This window comes from Arvicanthis niloticus, chromosome 30, assembly GCF_011762505.2.
Source record: "Arvicanthis niloticus isolate mArvNil1 chromosome 30, mArvNil1.pat.X, whole genome shotgun sequence".
In the NCBI taxonomy this organism is placed as follows: Eukaryota; Metazoa; Chordata; class Mammalia; order Rodentia; family Muridae; genus Arvicanthis; species Arvicanthis niloticus.
The window spans coordinates 3,194,576-3,212,582 of NC_133438.1; the positions used below are offsets into that span (position 1 = coordinate 3,194,576).

The window sequence follows — 18,007 nt, forward strand, 5'->3', positions numbered from 1 at the left end:
AAAACATCCACATGCTGGTTATGGCTGCAGGGAGAAATGAGGTAAAGCACAGAAGCAGTTCAAAAGAACACATTTTGACCACAAGATTTTAGAACATGGTTGAGTAATTTTCCATAGGAATTTCCATGAAGAGTGTTAAAAATCAGAGTAAGGCTGGGAGGATGTCAGTTTTAGGTTAAACCAAAAATGTTTTCAACTGATAAAAATAGAGGAAACTTTGCCTTATCATAAGACTATAGATATATTCTGAGTAGTATTATAACTTTCTTATCAGTTATATTTTAATTTTTGATAAAATATCCACTAATTATTTATATTATTAAGATTTGTGGTCATTATTGAAATTTTCTTTAACATCATAACTATAAAATATGTCCTCTGTATTTTACTGTATATTCCATGCTGCCCAAGTTTAGGAATTTTCTATTGACCTATCATCCCAATACATACACTTGGACACTAGATCCTTTGTCATTTTGGGTCATCAACCCAAAGCAACTGAAGGGGTTTAATCTTCTATTTCCTTCATGGTTTTGTTCTCATTTTCTTCCCTCCTCATTGTCTATTTCCTTCCCCAAATGTGGTCACTTTATGGATATGGCTCTAACAGAATATATCTTTAGAAAAGTTGTGTGTTACTGTTTGTACCCAAGGATGGTATTGTTTTTAAAAATTGTTGACACTTTTGAACATTAAACACAGCTGAAGGTGGTCAGTAATGGTCTGACTTCAGTGGGATGGTTTTGTTTTATCTCTCTATAATGTGTTTTGCTATGTTTTGATGTCATTTGTTTTGTAATGAGAGAAAGAGTGTAGATCTTCAAAGCAGGGAGAAACTGGGTGTAATAAAGTCATGGAAAGCTATAGTCAGGATATGTTTATGAGAATAGAGTTATTGTCAAAATATTAGGAGAAAAAGATTTCCTGGCATCTAACATGATAATCATATAATTTCTGCCATTGAGTCCATTTGTGTGATACATTACATTTACTGATAGCTATATATAGAACAGTCCCTGTATCTTTGATAAAAATATGGTGGTATTTTATTTCAGATTTTAATCACTTAATTGTAATGAATACATAAACACCATTAAAACTATAATAAAATAACCAATAAATCAATACTTACTCAAGACAAATTTTTGTACATTTCAATGAACTCTAGAAAGTTAGAATAGACATGATGAGGCCTTGGAGCTCTAATGTTCCACACTCATGGTAGCAATTATATTTTATATCCCTCTTCATAAGAAACAAAATCAAATTAAAAACGTTGAATAGAGAAATATAACTATTCTAGATCCTCTTCTATAAAATCTGGATACTTTCCAGGCCTATCACCTAAAATTCCATTTCTAGGTCTACTTTGTAAATGTTATAACAGAATGTACACTTATATTCATATATATATATATATATATATATATATATATATATATATGTATGTATAAAATAGTATATTATAGGTTAGAATCCTCATGAAGGAGAACTTGTGATCATTTTCATTCTGAGTTTGGATGACATGTCTTGATTTTATCCATTACCAGACAATCATTCAATTAACCATTCTATCAATCAATCAGTCAGTCATTTTTCCTACATATTGTGATTCCATCTTTCACACTAGTAGAATTATAGTCTAGTTTATATAGGAAATATTTAATATTTGATTTGTCTATTTATTGATATATGTGAGGGCTCTGCTTTATTGCTTCAATAAACAGATCAGCAATGACCACTGATAGGAAAATATTTCTGTTGTATGATATGGGATTTTCTGGGTATAGACCCAGAAAAATAACAGCTGGGTCAAATAGTAGTTACAGTTTTAACATTTTGGGAGACCACAAAACTGATTTTCATGATGACTGTATTAATTTATTCTAAGCTCCTTTGAGGAAGCTAGCATTCCTGTGATGTCAAACCAGATAAAGACAGAACAACAGCACAGGTAATTTATTATCAAATATCCCTGATGATGAAAAATCTCTCAATAATATATTAGCTCCAGTGGAGCTAATATATTATTATATATTATATAATAAGATTAGGATAATTTATTCCATAACAAACTGAGTCTGGACATAAGGGAGTGATAACTCATAAGAAGAAAGGGTGCAAAGGATGGAAAACACAGAGAAGTGAGGCGAGTGATGTTCAGCAGCCACCAACTGTGGTCATACAAAAGAGCTACGCAGCCACGTAAGACAGAGGAGACAGTATAAAATGCCAGAAAGGTAGACACCAGGACAAGAATATTCTGGGTGGCTCTGGATTCTGGAGAGTTTCTCCTGGAAACATGACTGCTGTGGATGTATTGAACTCTCTTCTTGTGTCTGTACAGAATCACAATCATGGAGCCACTGGACCAGGCAATGAGCACAGAAAAGAAGATTTCAGGACACACTACCAATGCTGCATAGAGCAAGCCAGTAATTTCATTATGCCATCCTGTGGAAGAGTACTCAAAATCTCGGTTTCTTGTTATGGTTGTGTTAGTCATTTTCACAAGTATGTATACCAAGAAAATGAAATGTATAATCATGGACAAGACCCAAAGAAGGGAAATGGAGCATCCAATGTACTTTGCAGCTTTTACCTTTTGATCCTTACAACAGGATTCCCTGTGACTGATGGTGATGGCCTGGAAGACACTCAAGAAACAAGTGGTACTAATGGACACACTTCGGCCTACTCTTTGAAAGTAAAAAATCAATTTGCATCCAAAATCATTTAAAAACTGCTTCATCCCAAATGCTGCCATTGTGTAGGGAACTCCTATAGAGAGAACTATCAAGGCATTGGATGCCGTTAGATGCATGAGAATCAAATCTGTGGGCTTTAATGTATGTTCTGTGTAGTAGACAAGATAGTAGATAAAAAGAGAGACATTTCCCAGTATTCCAGTTGCAATTTGTAATAAGGAAAGTACTTTAAGTGACATAGTCCAGAATTCCATCCTGTGACTTGGCATGATTCATATGAGATTATTGCCAGACCCATTTTTTTCTGATGAAAACAAATGAATATTATAATCTGAAGCATTTACAGGGAGGCTAAATCAGAGGGTTCATTAATGAGCAAAAATAGAATGTCAGCATAGACTTTAGTTTATGTAATCTATATAGTGTAAGAATACTTTCTTGAAGTTTCTGTCAGTACCAATTTTAACTCAAAATACATACTTACATACAATACATTATTATAAGATAACTGGAAGTTGGGCTGGAGAGATGGCTCAGCAGTTAAGAGCACTGACTGCTCTTCCTGAGGTCCTGAATTCAATTCTCAGCAATCACATGGTGGCTCACAACCATCTGTAATGGGATCTGATGCACTCTTCTCGTGTGTATCTGAAGACAGCTCATATAAATAAAAAATAAATAAATCTTTAAAAAAAGATGGCTGGAAGTTTTCGGACACACCTGTGAATTGGAAAGATGCCTTTATAAATATAGTATATGCAGCATTATTGGCAAGATTAGTTGGCCTGTGAGAATCAATGAAAAGAGAGAACCAGCACTAACAAGCATAATCCAAGGCTGTAAGAGTATGCTGGTATGTTCTAGTCATAGTATAAAGGAAGACAATTTTAATGACTACTACCAACCTCAAATCCATCAATTCTTAAAGGATATTTTTCCTAATATTAAGTGGTGAATAATGAAAAATTAATAATACCATTTAGAATACAGATAGCCATAGACAAGAAAAATTGTTTAAGAGCACAAAACACATTTAAATGATCCTTCAAGTGACAGTGTATATATTATTAAGTTATGAGTCATCTCTTGTGCAAGGTCACAGGATATATACATACATGCATGTGTGCACTCTCAGGTCTATTTTGTTAGAGAGATGAGGACATCCTGTGTGTTGCAATCTTCCAGCACCATAGGGTGCTCCTGAATGTATTCTCTGTCTGTGGAATCCAATCCCCTCACCAGCTTTCTTGCCTGACATCAATGAAAGAGAGTGTGTCTAGCCCTGCCTAAGGGTCTGTGAGTGCCAGGGTTGGTGGAATACCTATGGAGTGGTACACCCTCTCAGAGCTGAAGGGGAGAGAAGGATAGGTAGCAATCAGGATATAAAGTGAAAGGCAGGCAGATTTCTGAGTTCAAGGCCAGCCTGGTCTACAGAGTGAGTTCCAGGACAGCCAGGGCTACACAGAGACAGGGTTCTGTCTCGAAAAGCAAAAAAAATAAAAAAAAATTAAAAAAATTAAAAAAAATAAAATAAAAATAAAATATATATATATATATATATATATATATAAAGTGAATAAATAAATAAATAAATAAATAAATAGGGTAAATTGTATGTTTAATCATTATGCAACTCAAGAAAAATTTTAAATATGTGATTATATGGGAATAACTATGTTTTCAATCCACAAACCTAAAATCTAGCCCATAAATGAGATCAAAAGCCTGTATGAGAGTCTTCTAAAGAAAACATATAACGGACTAGGAGAAATGTACATGCAACACATATGTTGGAGATTAGTTTTATTGCTTTGATTCAATTGGGAATCAAATGCTAAAGTCCAAATGCTAAAGTTCTGTGTCGTCAACTGTTTTTTGATCAATCAATAAAGATCCTAAAATCTAATGCCTTGGCAAAGGGAGGTAGGGTAGAGCCCATAGAGTTGTGCAGGCTAGGATGTCTGGAGAGGAGAAGGAGAAATTCCCAGGAAGTGGTGAGATACAACGAGACATAGAAGCTGCGGGAGATAAAACCAACAAGCCATCTAAGAATTGGGGCAAATAGTCACTGGTCACCTGTGCAGCTGGGCTTGGAGTAGCAGGGGAAGGTTTAGAAATGTCCAGCATTTGAAGTAGCCAAGACATTTTAAAATTAACTGCTGTCTCTTTCTCTCTGTCTCTGTCTCTTTCTCTCTGTCTCTGTCTCTTTCTCTCTGTCTCTGTCTCTGTCTGTCTCTATCATCTTTCTGTGTTGTGTGTGTGTGCATGTGTGTGTGTGTGTTTGTTTCTCCGTGTGTGTCTTCCTTTAGTGAATACAAATAGCTTCTGGGAGTGTGTGTGCCTACAATGCTCTGTGAGCCAAAGCAGTGTAGCTCAAACTCACCATTACACACATAACCTGGAGTAAGTGCAGACAGAAGGAAGAATGAAGAGTTGGTTCAATCAAAAAACTAAATAGTAAAAATTCCAAAAGAAATCTGCTACATTGAAACTAATTAAAAATAGTAACCAAGAAGTGAAAGAAATTTAAAATGGAAAATAAGTGTAAAAAATTAGTTGAAAACGCCAAATTTCAATATAGGCCTGGCCATGACTGTTCATGTCACTAAAAACATATTGAAAAATTGTGTATATCTGCTTATATGAAACAAATACAAACTTACATGACAACAACCATAACCCTTACAATAACAACTAAAATCAATTTCTTTGTATCAGAAAAAACATGAAGTTTATAACCTAGTAATGTTCTTGGGAGTTTCAGCCTGCATATCACCCACATGTTCCCAGTACTAGTTCTTGATAAATTAATCAGTATAGACACAGAATATTCATAATTCTACAAATGCGTAGACCTTTGAAAATCCTTAAACATTTTTTTCATGCTTCATCTACGAGATTCCAAGCAAAGTTTCTCTTGTGAAATTGCACAGATGTATGATTATGAATTTTGTTTTCTTAATTGTAAATGTACAAATCACAAAAGTAAAGATACTCAATTTAGGTTAAGATTGTTGAATAAATGGCAGCTAGTGTCTGCACATAAGATTTGTTAATTACAATAGGAGACTAATATCCCAACATTTTTCCATCTTTGTGAAACATGAAATTGGTCTATGAACACTAAAATATTCATCAGAACAGTTTCACAAATGTGTTCTTAGTTTGTGCTTTTGCTGCATTATCTGATGGTCATTTGTGCAGATTTATGATATAATCTAGATTATATACTGTCTGACAGGGGACAAGTAAAATCTTAATATTCTTGGAAGCTTTTAAAGTTCTATTTACCGGAAAAGGTTGGCTGGTCAGGTGTAGGGCCATGAAGGGGGTCTTGGATTTTGGTATGGCATGAGCCTTGATCCCGGTCCCCAAAGGGGAAAAGGCAGGTGTTCAACCATGACCCCAGAACCCAGGGTCCTAACACGCTGTCTAAGACCTCCATTTGATCTAAGCCTTGTAGTCACCTAGGGCTACAGAAAGAGGGCGTGACTACAGGCTTCAGCCTCAAAAGATTTCCGTATTAATGAGTTACCTAAAGCCCAGAGGGCATAGTCAATTATGTACTCCTTACTCTCCCTCCTCCCTATTTAAGTCACGCCCCCACTGACCTAAGTGGAGGCTGCACATCCAGACTCAACTACCAGCCGCCAAGTCAATATAACTCTTGAAACAGGACTTTGTTGTGTTATTGGGGCCTGTCATCTTGTGGCTGTCCTGGAGGATTTCCCTGCATCCCAGCCACAGGTTCCCACAGCCAGGCACATTTCTAGGAAATTGATGGCAGTGAACCACACTACCAGATCTGTGAAGGTGGAGAAAAATTACAAGGATTGACAAGAACATTTTTTCCAATACCTGCAGTGGATTGAGAGATTCCTCATATGATAGCAACATATACATATGTTGGAAAATTCAGTTGTTGAATATCCTCAGGAATTTAGTGTAGAGAAATAAGACAAAACATTAAAGAAAAGAAACAGTGACCAATGTCCACCACAATGTGGGACCCTCTTTTGCTTAGATCTGTGATGTCACTAGGTCTAATCTGGACATTTGTCTCCTCAGCCATAGGATTCTGCACACAAGTGTACACACTGATCACATCCACTAAAATGTAATATTCTTACTTGTAAATATTTACTTTTTTAAAATATTGGAAAAATGTAAGTGTAAAATGGGAAGTATATTTTAGTTGAGTGTACAATTAACAAATAGCAGTGACAATGTATAAGTCGATATCCTTTCAGATTGATATTTTGTTTGATGTTTATAACTGTAGTATCTTGACATTCACATTATTTCCACAGCCAAGACATAAACTTAGAAACATAAAGGAAAGTACAACATTCAATACAAAAGTGCTTAGAGACAGATAGGGTACTTGACAGTACTGAACATAGCTACTGTGGCACAGATATTGTCACCTCAGTCTGTCCTCACAGAACCATGAGATATGCTTCCAACATAGCCCTGCCCTCCATAAACCTTGTATTTATCACTTGACATTTTGTTCACTTTGTATTTTATTGTTTGCCTTTTGCTGCAAAAAGAAAAAAATAGTTTGGGGGCAATAGAGAGATGTTAAGTGACACTTGCTGCTATTGCAGAGGAGCTGGATTTAAATCACAAAACCCACATGGATCCCAACTACCTGTAACTCTAAATCCATCAGTTCTACCTCAGTCTACTGGCCTCTGCAAGAACTGCATTCTCATAAGGCACATATAAATGCAGGGAAAACATACATTCACAGAAAACAAAAATACATACATAATCCATTATAAAAATAACTTTTTAATTGAATATAACTTTTTATTTCATAGGGTAATGCCAAATGTTATTGCTTTTGAGCTTTTAATAGAATTCAGTGTTCTCAGCAGGGAAAACATACATTCACAGAAAACAAAAATACATACATAATCCATTATAAAAATAACTTTTTAATTGAATATAACTTTTTATTTCATAGGGTAATGCCAAATGTTATTGCTTTTGAGCTTTTAATAGAATTCAGTGTTCTCAGCATGGACTGACCTGAGGGAAAGCTCTCCCATTTCTCAATTTGATTTCAGAAGCACAAGGTAGACTTGATATTTCATATGCTAGTAGAAATATGTACTTTTGTTATTACAGAGGTGAAGGCTATAAGAGAAAGTATAGATGAATTACTAATAATATTACCCTGTACAAAATGCAACATGAAACACTAACATATATTTACAAGTAATAGGAGGTGGTGAAACTTAAGTTACTAATGTATTTCCTTTAAAAGTCAGCATGTATTTGCTCTTTATATGTAATTTCTCATGATGGAGTCTCACTGCATACCGCTAGCTGCCCTTAAAATCACACTGAAGACAATGGTGATCTCAAAAATTACAGAGATCTGTCTTGTCTCTCTCTCCCAAATGCTGGGATTAAAGATTTTCAATGCATTCAAATAGAGAACATATGTACATGTTCATATTGTACAACCTGAAGAATGTACATGATGCCTTAAACATTGCCCACTAAGATGTAGCACTAGGTATTAATACAAATCTATCTGTGAGATAAAATCCTTGGATATCATGATAGGGGCTTGTGTTCCATGGAGAACAACAATAAACAGTAAGATGTGATATCAGGTTGGGCTTAGGGTATGATTAAAAAAGGAAAAATAACCCAAAATACACTTGAGCTTGGCTTTTATTGCTCAATACTCAAACTTCACCTTCCTTTCCATGTTACCTTCCCACATTCATGAGGAAGAGGCTTCAAAACAGACAGTGTACAAATGACCATTCGATACAGATGCAGTTACTGCCTGTAAACAGAGTGTGGGTGCAGTGTCACATATGAATTCTGTCCACACTGGAACCATATTCACATCCTGCACTTTCTAGGACTGCTTGCTACTTACATTTCTATTGTAATATTTCCTCTGGGAATAAGCCAAGATAAAATAAACGATAACATAATACTTAAAATTAGTCTATACAATGTGCACAGTAAATTGAATTATCACATTGACCTTTTAACACAATCATTTGGCACCTTCACAGATGGAATGCATTTTTCTTGTGTTATCTACTATCAATCTTATTTGGAGACTTATATTATAGTAAAAAAAATGGCAAGCAGTTGGCCATGGTGAAAAAAACTTGAACCTTTTTCAATTACTTCTTAATTATTGAATTACTCTTGTGCATTCACTCTCTGGTCTATGAATCTGTTTCTACAGCAATTTCCTTTTTTTATCACACCTGACCACTTACCCAAGCCTGTCTTCTTTGCAGACTCTGCCACTCTGGGTGAAATACAAAGTACTCACCTGGTTTCTTGCCACTTCGGGAAAGTAGGTTCATTGAGCACACCCAGACTCATTAATACGCAGCTGTATAAGAAAGTTGCATAAACCTGAGGTCTGTGACTCTGTGACCAGAGCTCCCTCCAGAGCTGAATTTTTCATTTCAACTTCCTTGTCAGTGACATCACAGGCTTTGGGAGATGAAATCATCTATAAAATTATCCAGTCATTAATTAACTAAATGCATTAAAGAAAGTTTCTTGTAATTTTATCCAAAGGGATATGATGTTGTTAATAGCATTTTAATGATCCCTGAATGCTCACAGGTCTCTTTAGGAAGGTGCAAAAATATTTGAGTGTAGTTTTATGAGAAAGTTCAAGAAGTATCTGTAACAGTTTGGATTCTTGTCTTCACTGCTTTCTTCCAACACTAATCAACATAGTTTAATTTTAGATTCCATTCTATTTTACTTAAAATGTTTGAGTGGTTCATACAGGCATATGTGTTTTACTCAAGTCTATAAATGTTTATTTCCTTCTAACTCTGTTCTTTTCTCAACTCTCCATACCAATTTCCTCCAAATGTCATGTGTTCTTTAAATCAATCAAGCAAAAACTGAACAGTGACACTCATATGTTTCTAAGGCAGCGGATGAGGAGGCTCTAAGAGGTTGAAATCCGAAAGATGTCTGATTTTCCTCACTTAAAAGCTGTTTGTGGCCATCAGCTTTCATCTAATAGCTGGACTTCTTCACCTTCTGCACTCAGCTGGGATTTTTCTAGGTTGGTCTTGTGCATATTGTCATAACAAATGAACTCACCTGGGCAAGACCTGTGCTTTTCCTGGAAAAAAAAAAAAAAAAAAAAAAAAAACGGTTTACTAGGAATCGTCTACCACCAGAAAGTACCTAATCTTCTTTATACCTCTTCTTCCATGATGATCCCAAGCATTGTAAGGAAGAGTTTTGATATAGATGGTCCCATGTTGTTTCTGGGCATTTTAGAGTCTCTAATTAGCACGGTGAATAAATGTTGAACTTTGTGTTAATCACAATAAAATGCCAAAAAAATGTTCCTCTAATGAGGACTGAGAGAGATACTAATCTCTGGTACAAAGGAAAGAGTGTAGAGGCCAGGTCATTACTATTCCCATCATATTCCTATGTCTTTTTAGTAGAATAAGTATATTAAGGTTTTCCCTGAACCATAAACCAACCTTATGCCTCTTATGGTCAGTACTCACCTTGTTACAAGATAATGTCATTTCTGTTTACTATAAAAAATCATCTCTCTGTTTCCTATGTTATGACTTGTTCCATACCTGGCTCTATTTTGACCACCAGGCTTCCCCAAACCACAAGATGTTCCTATCTTATTTTATGCTACAATTGTCCTGTTACCTAAATTTAGTCCTTACTGATTGCCTAATTTTGTCTTTATTTTCTTTCTGACTCTTATAGTACACCTATACTCATAGCTTTTGTCATACGTACATGGGTTCTCTATAGTTAGAATCTACATATGAGCATGAACATTCAAGTTTTTTATTTTTCTTATGTTTGGGTAACATTTTGAAGCATGATACTTTTTTTGTTTTTTGAGACAGGGTTTCTCTTAGTAGCCCTGGCTGTCCTGGAACTCACTCTGTAGACCAGGCTGGCCTTGAACTCAGAAATCTGCCTGCCTCTGCCTCCCAAGTGTTAGGATTAAAGGTATGCGCCACCACTACCCAACATGATACATTCTTCAAATACACCATTTCCCTGCAAACTTTGTGATTTTATTTTCATTAAATCTGAATATCATTCCATTTTGTGTAGGAGCCAATTTTAATTATTACCTCATTTGTTTATAGATATTTAGATGGGTTCTATGTCCTTGCTATAGTGAATAGAGAAGCCTTAAGCAGAGTAAGTATCTCTGTGTCCAGATATGAAGGTTTTGTATATGCTGAGAAATGGAACACATGGTTCATACAGTAGTTCTATTTTTATTTTGTGAGTGCCCCAGAGATTGATTTCCATAAGGAATGCATTAATTTGCACCCTCAGCAGCAGTAAATAATAATTTGTATTTTCTCCATCCTCTCCAACATTTCTCATCAACTGTTTTGATAATAGCACTTTGACAAGTGTAAAATTTTATCATAAAGCAATATTAATTGTAAGTTTCATGATGAGGATTGTGTTTAATACTTTCAAAATGTTATTCAATATTTACATTTTTGTTAGAAAATCTATTCAGTTCACTAAATAATTGGCAATTTTCTTTAATTGTTTTTGCTTTTGCCATACTTTGAAAATTCTGGATATTATTCCTGAGTCTGAATTATAATTGATTTTGATGTTTTCCAATTCTGAGGATTCTCTGAACTTCATATAAGTATATATATATATATATACTTATTATATATAAGTATATATAATTATATATAAGTATATATAATAAGTATATATATTATATATAAGTATATATATACACACACACATATGTGTGTGGGTTTATGTTTTTGTGTATATGTATGTTTATTTATATATAATATATGTCTTTATATATGTGTGTGTATGTATGTAAATGTATAATAATGTATGTGAATGTGTATATATGTGTGTGTGTGTATGAATATGTATATATGTTTAAGATATATATCTTAAATCACAAACACACGATACATGCATACTTACAAGAAACAGCTAATTTTCTTCTAGAAAACAATTCTTCTGATATGCCGTTCGCATAAGGTTCACTCTGGTAGCCCACTCACTTTTCATTATACTTCAGCAAATGGCTGTGGTGGCCTTGGTCTTGTAAATGATCCTTGGATATAGCTCCTTCAGTCTGAGTTTGGTAAATACCAATCCTGACCAGACTGAATTTGAAGGCAGTATGGGGTACAAAAGAATATTTCTCAAAAATAAATAAAGCTTTTCTGTAATAGACTCAGTTATTTCATAAATACACCCAGAAAACCTGAATCAAACATTTGCCTTTACCAGAAGGGCCTGGAGGCATACCTATAGGGCAGTTTCTTAATTGCTATTTGATGTAAGATGGCCTTGCCCTCTTGGTAGAATATGATTGAGAACTGAAAGCCAGAGACCATATCCTGAACAATCCTAGAAGAAGCACTGCACTCAGACCAATGGGCAAGAACCCTCCTGTACAACCCTATGCCACAGAGCTTCAACTGGGAGCCTGGGGCCCTCCAGAAGCATTACCCACACAAAATCTTGTATACTTGGTAGACTGACTTCAAACTTTTTCTTGACGATCTGGGAATATATACCCAGTACCAGTTAGAGTCAGAAAGCAGACTTGCAACACAATCAATCTGTTGTTTTCTTGCTCTTGCCTTGCCAACATGCAAATGCACAACATTTATATGTTGTTTATAAGGACAAAACTAAGGTGTGCATTGTGAGAGCAGAAGAGCCTAGGTTGCCAGGATATGGCTCCATCTCCCACATCTCCAGTTTATAGGGTCTGAGCTGACAGTTGTATGCTTGGTCATTTTCAACATATCATCCTTCTGTCTCTGAATCTTGGGCTTTGGTGATAAGTCCCAGGCCTATGAGGAAACATGGGATGAATAGTGTCATCTTTCTGTCAGCACCACTGGTGTTAGTCTCATACCCTTCGGTTCCATGGGAAATAGTATTTTGTCACAACTACCAATGTAGTCTGGAGCTACAATTCTTTAGCACCCATCAATCTGAGTTAAAAGAAATATAAATTTAATAATTTGATAACTTAATAAGTAATAAATAAATTTAATAATTTGAGTGTAGACACAGTTCTTATAAAGACAGGGGTCCGTGTGAGAAGCAAATCACTGTTAATCAACTAGCCAGTGAATACCAGAGTTCATAAAAAAGGGAGGGACAAAGCTCTTGATTATTATGTCATTCGTATGATTTTTTTGTTTATTTATTAACAAGGGAAGTGTCCTAGTTAAAGTTTCAGTGTCAAAAGTTCCACAGAGAGTCATGATTTTGAACATTGTTACCAGCAGGTAGTACCAGTTGGTAGAAATTATTAACCTTAGACCTAGCAGGAGGAAGTGGGTCACTGGGCAACATTAGGAACATAGATTTGAGTATAACCAGTGTTCTAATGGCCCACTGATCAAGACCAGCCTTTCTTTTCTTGGAAACAAAATGTGAGAAAAACCAGTGGGCTATGGCCAAGCATCATTTGCCAAGTTTTTGCTCTGACCTCATATGAAACCATGGTGGGGAATGATAGACACCTGGCCACTTACAGCTCTGTCTGAGGCTGCATCCTGTCCTTATGTACAGAAGATGTTGGTTGGTTGAAAATCAATTAGAGTTCAATGATGATGAGAGATTATTCTTAGACTTGTTGTACCCTGAGAGTGCATTTCTCTCTCCTCTGCTGATGTGCTTTGCTTTTTTACATTTTGGTTTGTGTATTTGCTGGCTTGATTTATGTATTTATATTTTTCCATGTTCTTTACTATCTTCCATTTTACTTTTTATTAGTTTTTAAGTTGTTTACTAAATTAGTTGTCATTTAATGTGTATTAGTGTTTTGCCTTGATGTATGTCTGAGCACCACATCCCTGACATTGTCTGTGGAGGTCAAAAGAGGGAGTCTGATTTTCTGGAACTAGAGTTACAGGTGGTTGTAAGCCTCTTATCCCACATCTGGAGTTAAACAATAGCATATTCACATACTCTAACTGGGATTTTAAACAAATAAAAACTCTCATTATAGCTGCCTATAGTTCTATTTGTAGGAAATCTGATTTCCTATTGTGACCTTCAAATGTCATATAAGTAAAATTATTTGGAACGATTATTATCGCTACTTTAAGTGACTTCTAGTGCCTCTGAGTGTGCTACATGGGTGCTCTTAGAGTCCAAAAGTGTAGGATCTCTTGTAGCTGGATTTAGGGCAGTTGTGGTCCACCTTACTGGGTATTGAGAACCAAATGCAGGTCCTCTTCAGGTGTAGCAGACATTCTGGTCTCCAGAGCTAGTACCCCAGACTGGACACTGTGGGTTTTGGAGTGTCTATTGTCTTTATTAACTTCTCTTGAAACTGTTTTTTGTTGCATCTGCTCACAGTGTGTGCTATGATCAGGGGAGAAAATGGTTGTCTTCCCAATAAGCAGATCTTACTGTCAATGATCCTTTGTTTTGTTCCTTCACTTCACACTTTCTTCCTATCAACCTGATCTATGTTATATTTTATGTCTACTGATTTAGAAGGTGATTTGTTCTTCTCTTTCCCAGCATGCAAAGTACCTGATCAGGTTGTCTGACAAATTTCTGACTGTTTTTCTTGTCTGTTTGTGGTAGGAATTTATAAACATTCCCTTGGGCCTGATTTTAACTGTTTTTTCCCCCTCTGTGCAAATTTGGTTCTAGGCATACCTGATCATGCAGCTGGAATTTAGAAGCCTGCTACTCTATTAAGGGGAACTTAATCACTAAACTTCTGTCTTAGTTATGGTTTTATTGCTGTACACAGACACAGCAACACTTATAAAAACCAACAACTCTTATAAAACCAAGAGTTGACCAAGGCAACTTTTATAAAAACAACATTGTATTGGAGCTGGCTTACAGATTCAGAGGTTCAGTCCATTATCATCAAGTCAGGAGCATAGCAGTTTCTAGGTAGGCACGGGGGTACCAGGAGCTAGAGTTTTTTCCAATTTCATCCAAAGGCAAAAAGGAAAAGATTGGCTTCTAGGCTACTAGGAAGAAGGTGTTAAAGCCTACAACCACAGTAATATTTCTACTCCAAGGTTACTCATCCAAACTGTGCCACTCTCTGAACCAAGCATTTTCAAATCACTATATTCTACTACCTGGACTCCATAGACTTGTTCAAGCACATGAGTCTTTGGGGACCACACCTAAACATAACATAATGTTAAAACATTTAGTCCAACTTCAAATGTCAACAAAGTCTATAACATTCTCAATAATGTAAGAAGTCAAAATTTACAGTCTCTTCTGAGATTCATCCAATCACTAAACTGTAATCCCCAAAACAAGATAGGAAATCAGATGAGCAAAGATGCTGATGACCACCATTGGCTAAGAAAACTTTTCAGTGGTCTAAATGCCCTTCTATGTCCCCACATTGACCTGTGTGCCTGTAAAAAATTCTCCAAAACACCAAGTAGTCATCCTCACTCATCTGCAGGGACGTCAGCATTACGAATCACTTAACTGTCCTCACATTATCAAGATGTTTCATGTGGTCCAGACAGAGAAGACCACCTATCTGGTAATGGAGCATACCTCATATGGAGAGCTACTAGATCATATCATTGAAGGGATGGTCTTTAGTGGAGAGGAAGGCTCAGAGGATATTTTCTCAGATAGTACATATTGTGCAGTACTGACATGACCATCACATTGTCCACAGAAACATAAAGGACAGCAACATTTTGACTGATTTCAAGAAGAATATCAATTTGTACAATTTGGCCTAGCTGCTAAATTTATTCCTGGGCAGAAACTGACAGATTTCTGTGGCAAAAACCCTATTGTACCCTAGAACTTTTGCAGGTGGAGGAATACTAAGGCTGCTCCACGGATGTCTGAAGTTTTGGGATCCTCCTGTTCCTCATGGTGGCTGGAAACTTGCATTTCTGAGTCAGGTCTTTTGGAGATGTGAGGTGGCAGATCATCTCAGGAAATGTCAGCATTCTTTCTCATGTTTCCATTGATATTTTTAATGTCACCATTGAAATGCTGATGATCAATCCTGCCAGGAAGCCCATCATCCACCAAATCATGAGGCACCCCATGATCAGGAACAGTGAGACACTTTTACAACCTACTGCACACACATTTTCCCAGGGCCCTAGCATTGTCAGGACCATGAGAGTCATTGGATATAAGTCTGACAGGAATATGTCCTCCTGCATTTTGCAAAAGTAGTTCTGGGGATCCCTAGAGACAGCTAAGAGTATGACCCTCACAGGCTCTGCCTCTGAGGAAAAGAAAATCACCCAGGAAGAGGCCATCAAACAGGAAGAGGACAATGTTCATGAAGAGCCCATTACTATTGGGCAGCCTCAGGATGTAGACCCAGCATCCCCTCTTAACTTGCAACACTACTGGAAGGGGGTGAAGAAGATAATCACGAACTGACTCTGAAACCTGTGTTGCTGCCTTCCACCACCAAAGAGTGGTCAAGCCTCCCATAAGAACCTGGCTTAAACCTCTTTCCTGTCCTCCCAGTCCCATACTTACAAATCTCTTCTCCCATTGCCTTTTCCCCTCCTCATCAAAGAAGGAGTAGTCATCTTTGGGTACCACCATACCATGAGACATCAAGTCATGAGAAAGTCCAAGAACCTTTAAAATAAACATTTCAATTCTTAGGAAGCATACTGGGCTCCTCAGAATAAAAAGCCACATACAATAGCCCTTTAGTCAATGATGGCTATGACTTAGGAAGGATAAACCTGGAGTTGAGTCAACTCCTGGGTCAATCTAGTTAGAGGAGTTAATAAGGCCAAAAGAGAATGTCACTGAAATTCTTCAATGTCTCATGAAATACAAAGAAACTAACATAGAAGCTAATCAAAATTGTACTAATGTCACTGATTTTTCTCTATCAATCATATTAGAGGTTATCTAATCCTTCTGGAAAATTCTTCTAGCACTGCATAAAAGAGGGTCTACAAGCCGCTCAAGTCATCACCATTTTGATGAATGGTTTCAGGCTGGCAATTGCTGCTGAATAAATGTTCTTTGCCTTCGCAAAAAAACAAACAAACGAACAAACCAAACAACCAAACAAAAAAACCAATAACAATGAAAAAACAAACCTGGCTTAATGAATGGGGTTGTTGGAGTCACCCAAAGGATCAAATAGGTACAAGTTCTCATTTATTTTATCCATTATTCTTTTTGTCCTTTGTGACAAATGATAAATGTGTTCACTTGAGGCACATTTAAAAAGTTCATAATCTTTCACTTCAGAAAGATAAATTCAATAGAAACCCCTGAAACACAGCCTCATAAATTTTGACCCAGAAGTGAAGATCAATAATACTGATTATACATGGAGAAGAGAATGTGTGGGCTTGGCCAAAGGAAGAAGAGAGTCATTGACAAACCATTGGGGTGCTATGGCCCTGCAGGGCCAGGTCCTTATATCCTGAGGCCGTCAGTAAAGGCCTCCCTTCTTTGTCTTTCAGTTTTGAAATCCTGAAGAGGAACAGCACCAACTGCATGGCTTGTGAGCAATGGGTTGGGGATCTGCCTGGCTGAGAATCAGACAGTCTCTCAGGAGATCCAGGCCAGATGTCCACAAACCAGTGTGTTCACAGGCTCCTTCTGCACAGGAAGAGCTGTCCACACTAGCACAGATCTGACCAGGTTAAATCCCAGGCAGAAAGTGCTGGCTTTTCACTGGGGGTTGGTCAGAGAAGAGGACTGAGGTGCAAATGTGTCCTCTCCTTCAGCCTATATAACCAACAAAGATTGTTCTATGAGAAGTGGCAGTCCTTTGCTCCATTTCTTACAGGGAACATGGTCTTCTACATGAGGTAGACTTGTCTCCCTACAGTAGTCTCTCTAATCAGCATGGCCCACCTGACCCAATATTGATTCCCTCATTGAGAATGAGGCCTGCAAGTGCCTCAGTGGGACTGTTCTGGAAGTCAGCCTCTTGCCAATCTTTTACAATATCCCTACCCATCCATCCCTCTACAAAAGCCATTACATGTTATATTACTTAAGTTTACAGACTTAAAACACAGAAAAGCTTATAAAAACCTCAGCTGTGGGGCATCTCCAGAAGTAGCTGTGCCCTCTGTTCCCACCAACTCTGCTCTCTAGTTAGTCACTTGCTGCCTCTCTATGCTTTTTCCTTTCAGGATACCATTCAGGTTGGTAACAGAGTTCCACATTCAGCATCACTTGGCACACCATCAGAGAGTAATAGATGTTGTAACCATGGTCGAACTAGAAATATTTATCAATGGGCAACAATCTGCTGTGATCAGGCCTCA

The 18,007-nt window shown here is 36.8% G+C and overlaps 2 protein-coding genes and 1 pseudogene across 2 annotated transcripts in view; 2 read left to right on the forward strand and 1 right to left on the reverse strand.

Moving 5' to 3' along the window:
* Positions 1 to 18,007, forward strand: part of LOC143440773 (vomeronasal type-1 receptor 4-like) — a 96,917-nt gene that overhangs the window by 51,646 nt on the left and 27,264 nt on the right. Inside the window, exons 5-6 of the mRNA XM_076927552.1 lie at positions 4,676 to 4,699; positions 7,080 to 7,088. Of these exons, the coding sequence (XP_076783667.1) occupies positions 4,676 to 4,699; positions 7,080 to 7,088 (33 nt within the window). The remainder of the gene's footprint in view (positions 1 to 4,675; positions 4,700 to 7,079; positions 7,089 to 18,007) is intronic.
* On the reverse strand, positions 2,051 to 2,977 carry LOC143440770 (vomeronasal type-1 receptor 4-like). The gene has a single exon (XM_076927550.1). The coding sequence runs from the start codon at positions 2,975 to 2,977 to the stop codon at positions 2,051 to 2,053; it is 927 nt and encodes a 308-aa protein (XP_076783665.1).
* Positions 15,097 to 15,923, forward strand: LOC143440532 (sperm motility kinase-like; annotated as a pseudogene).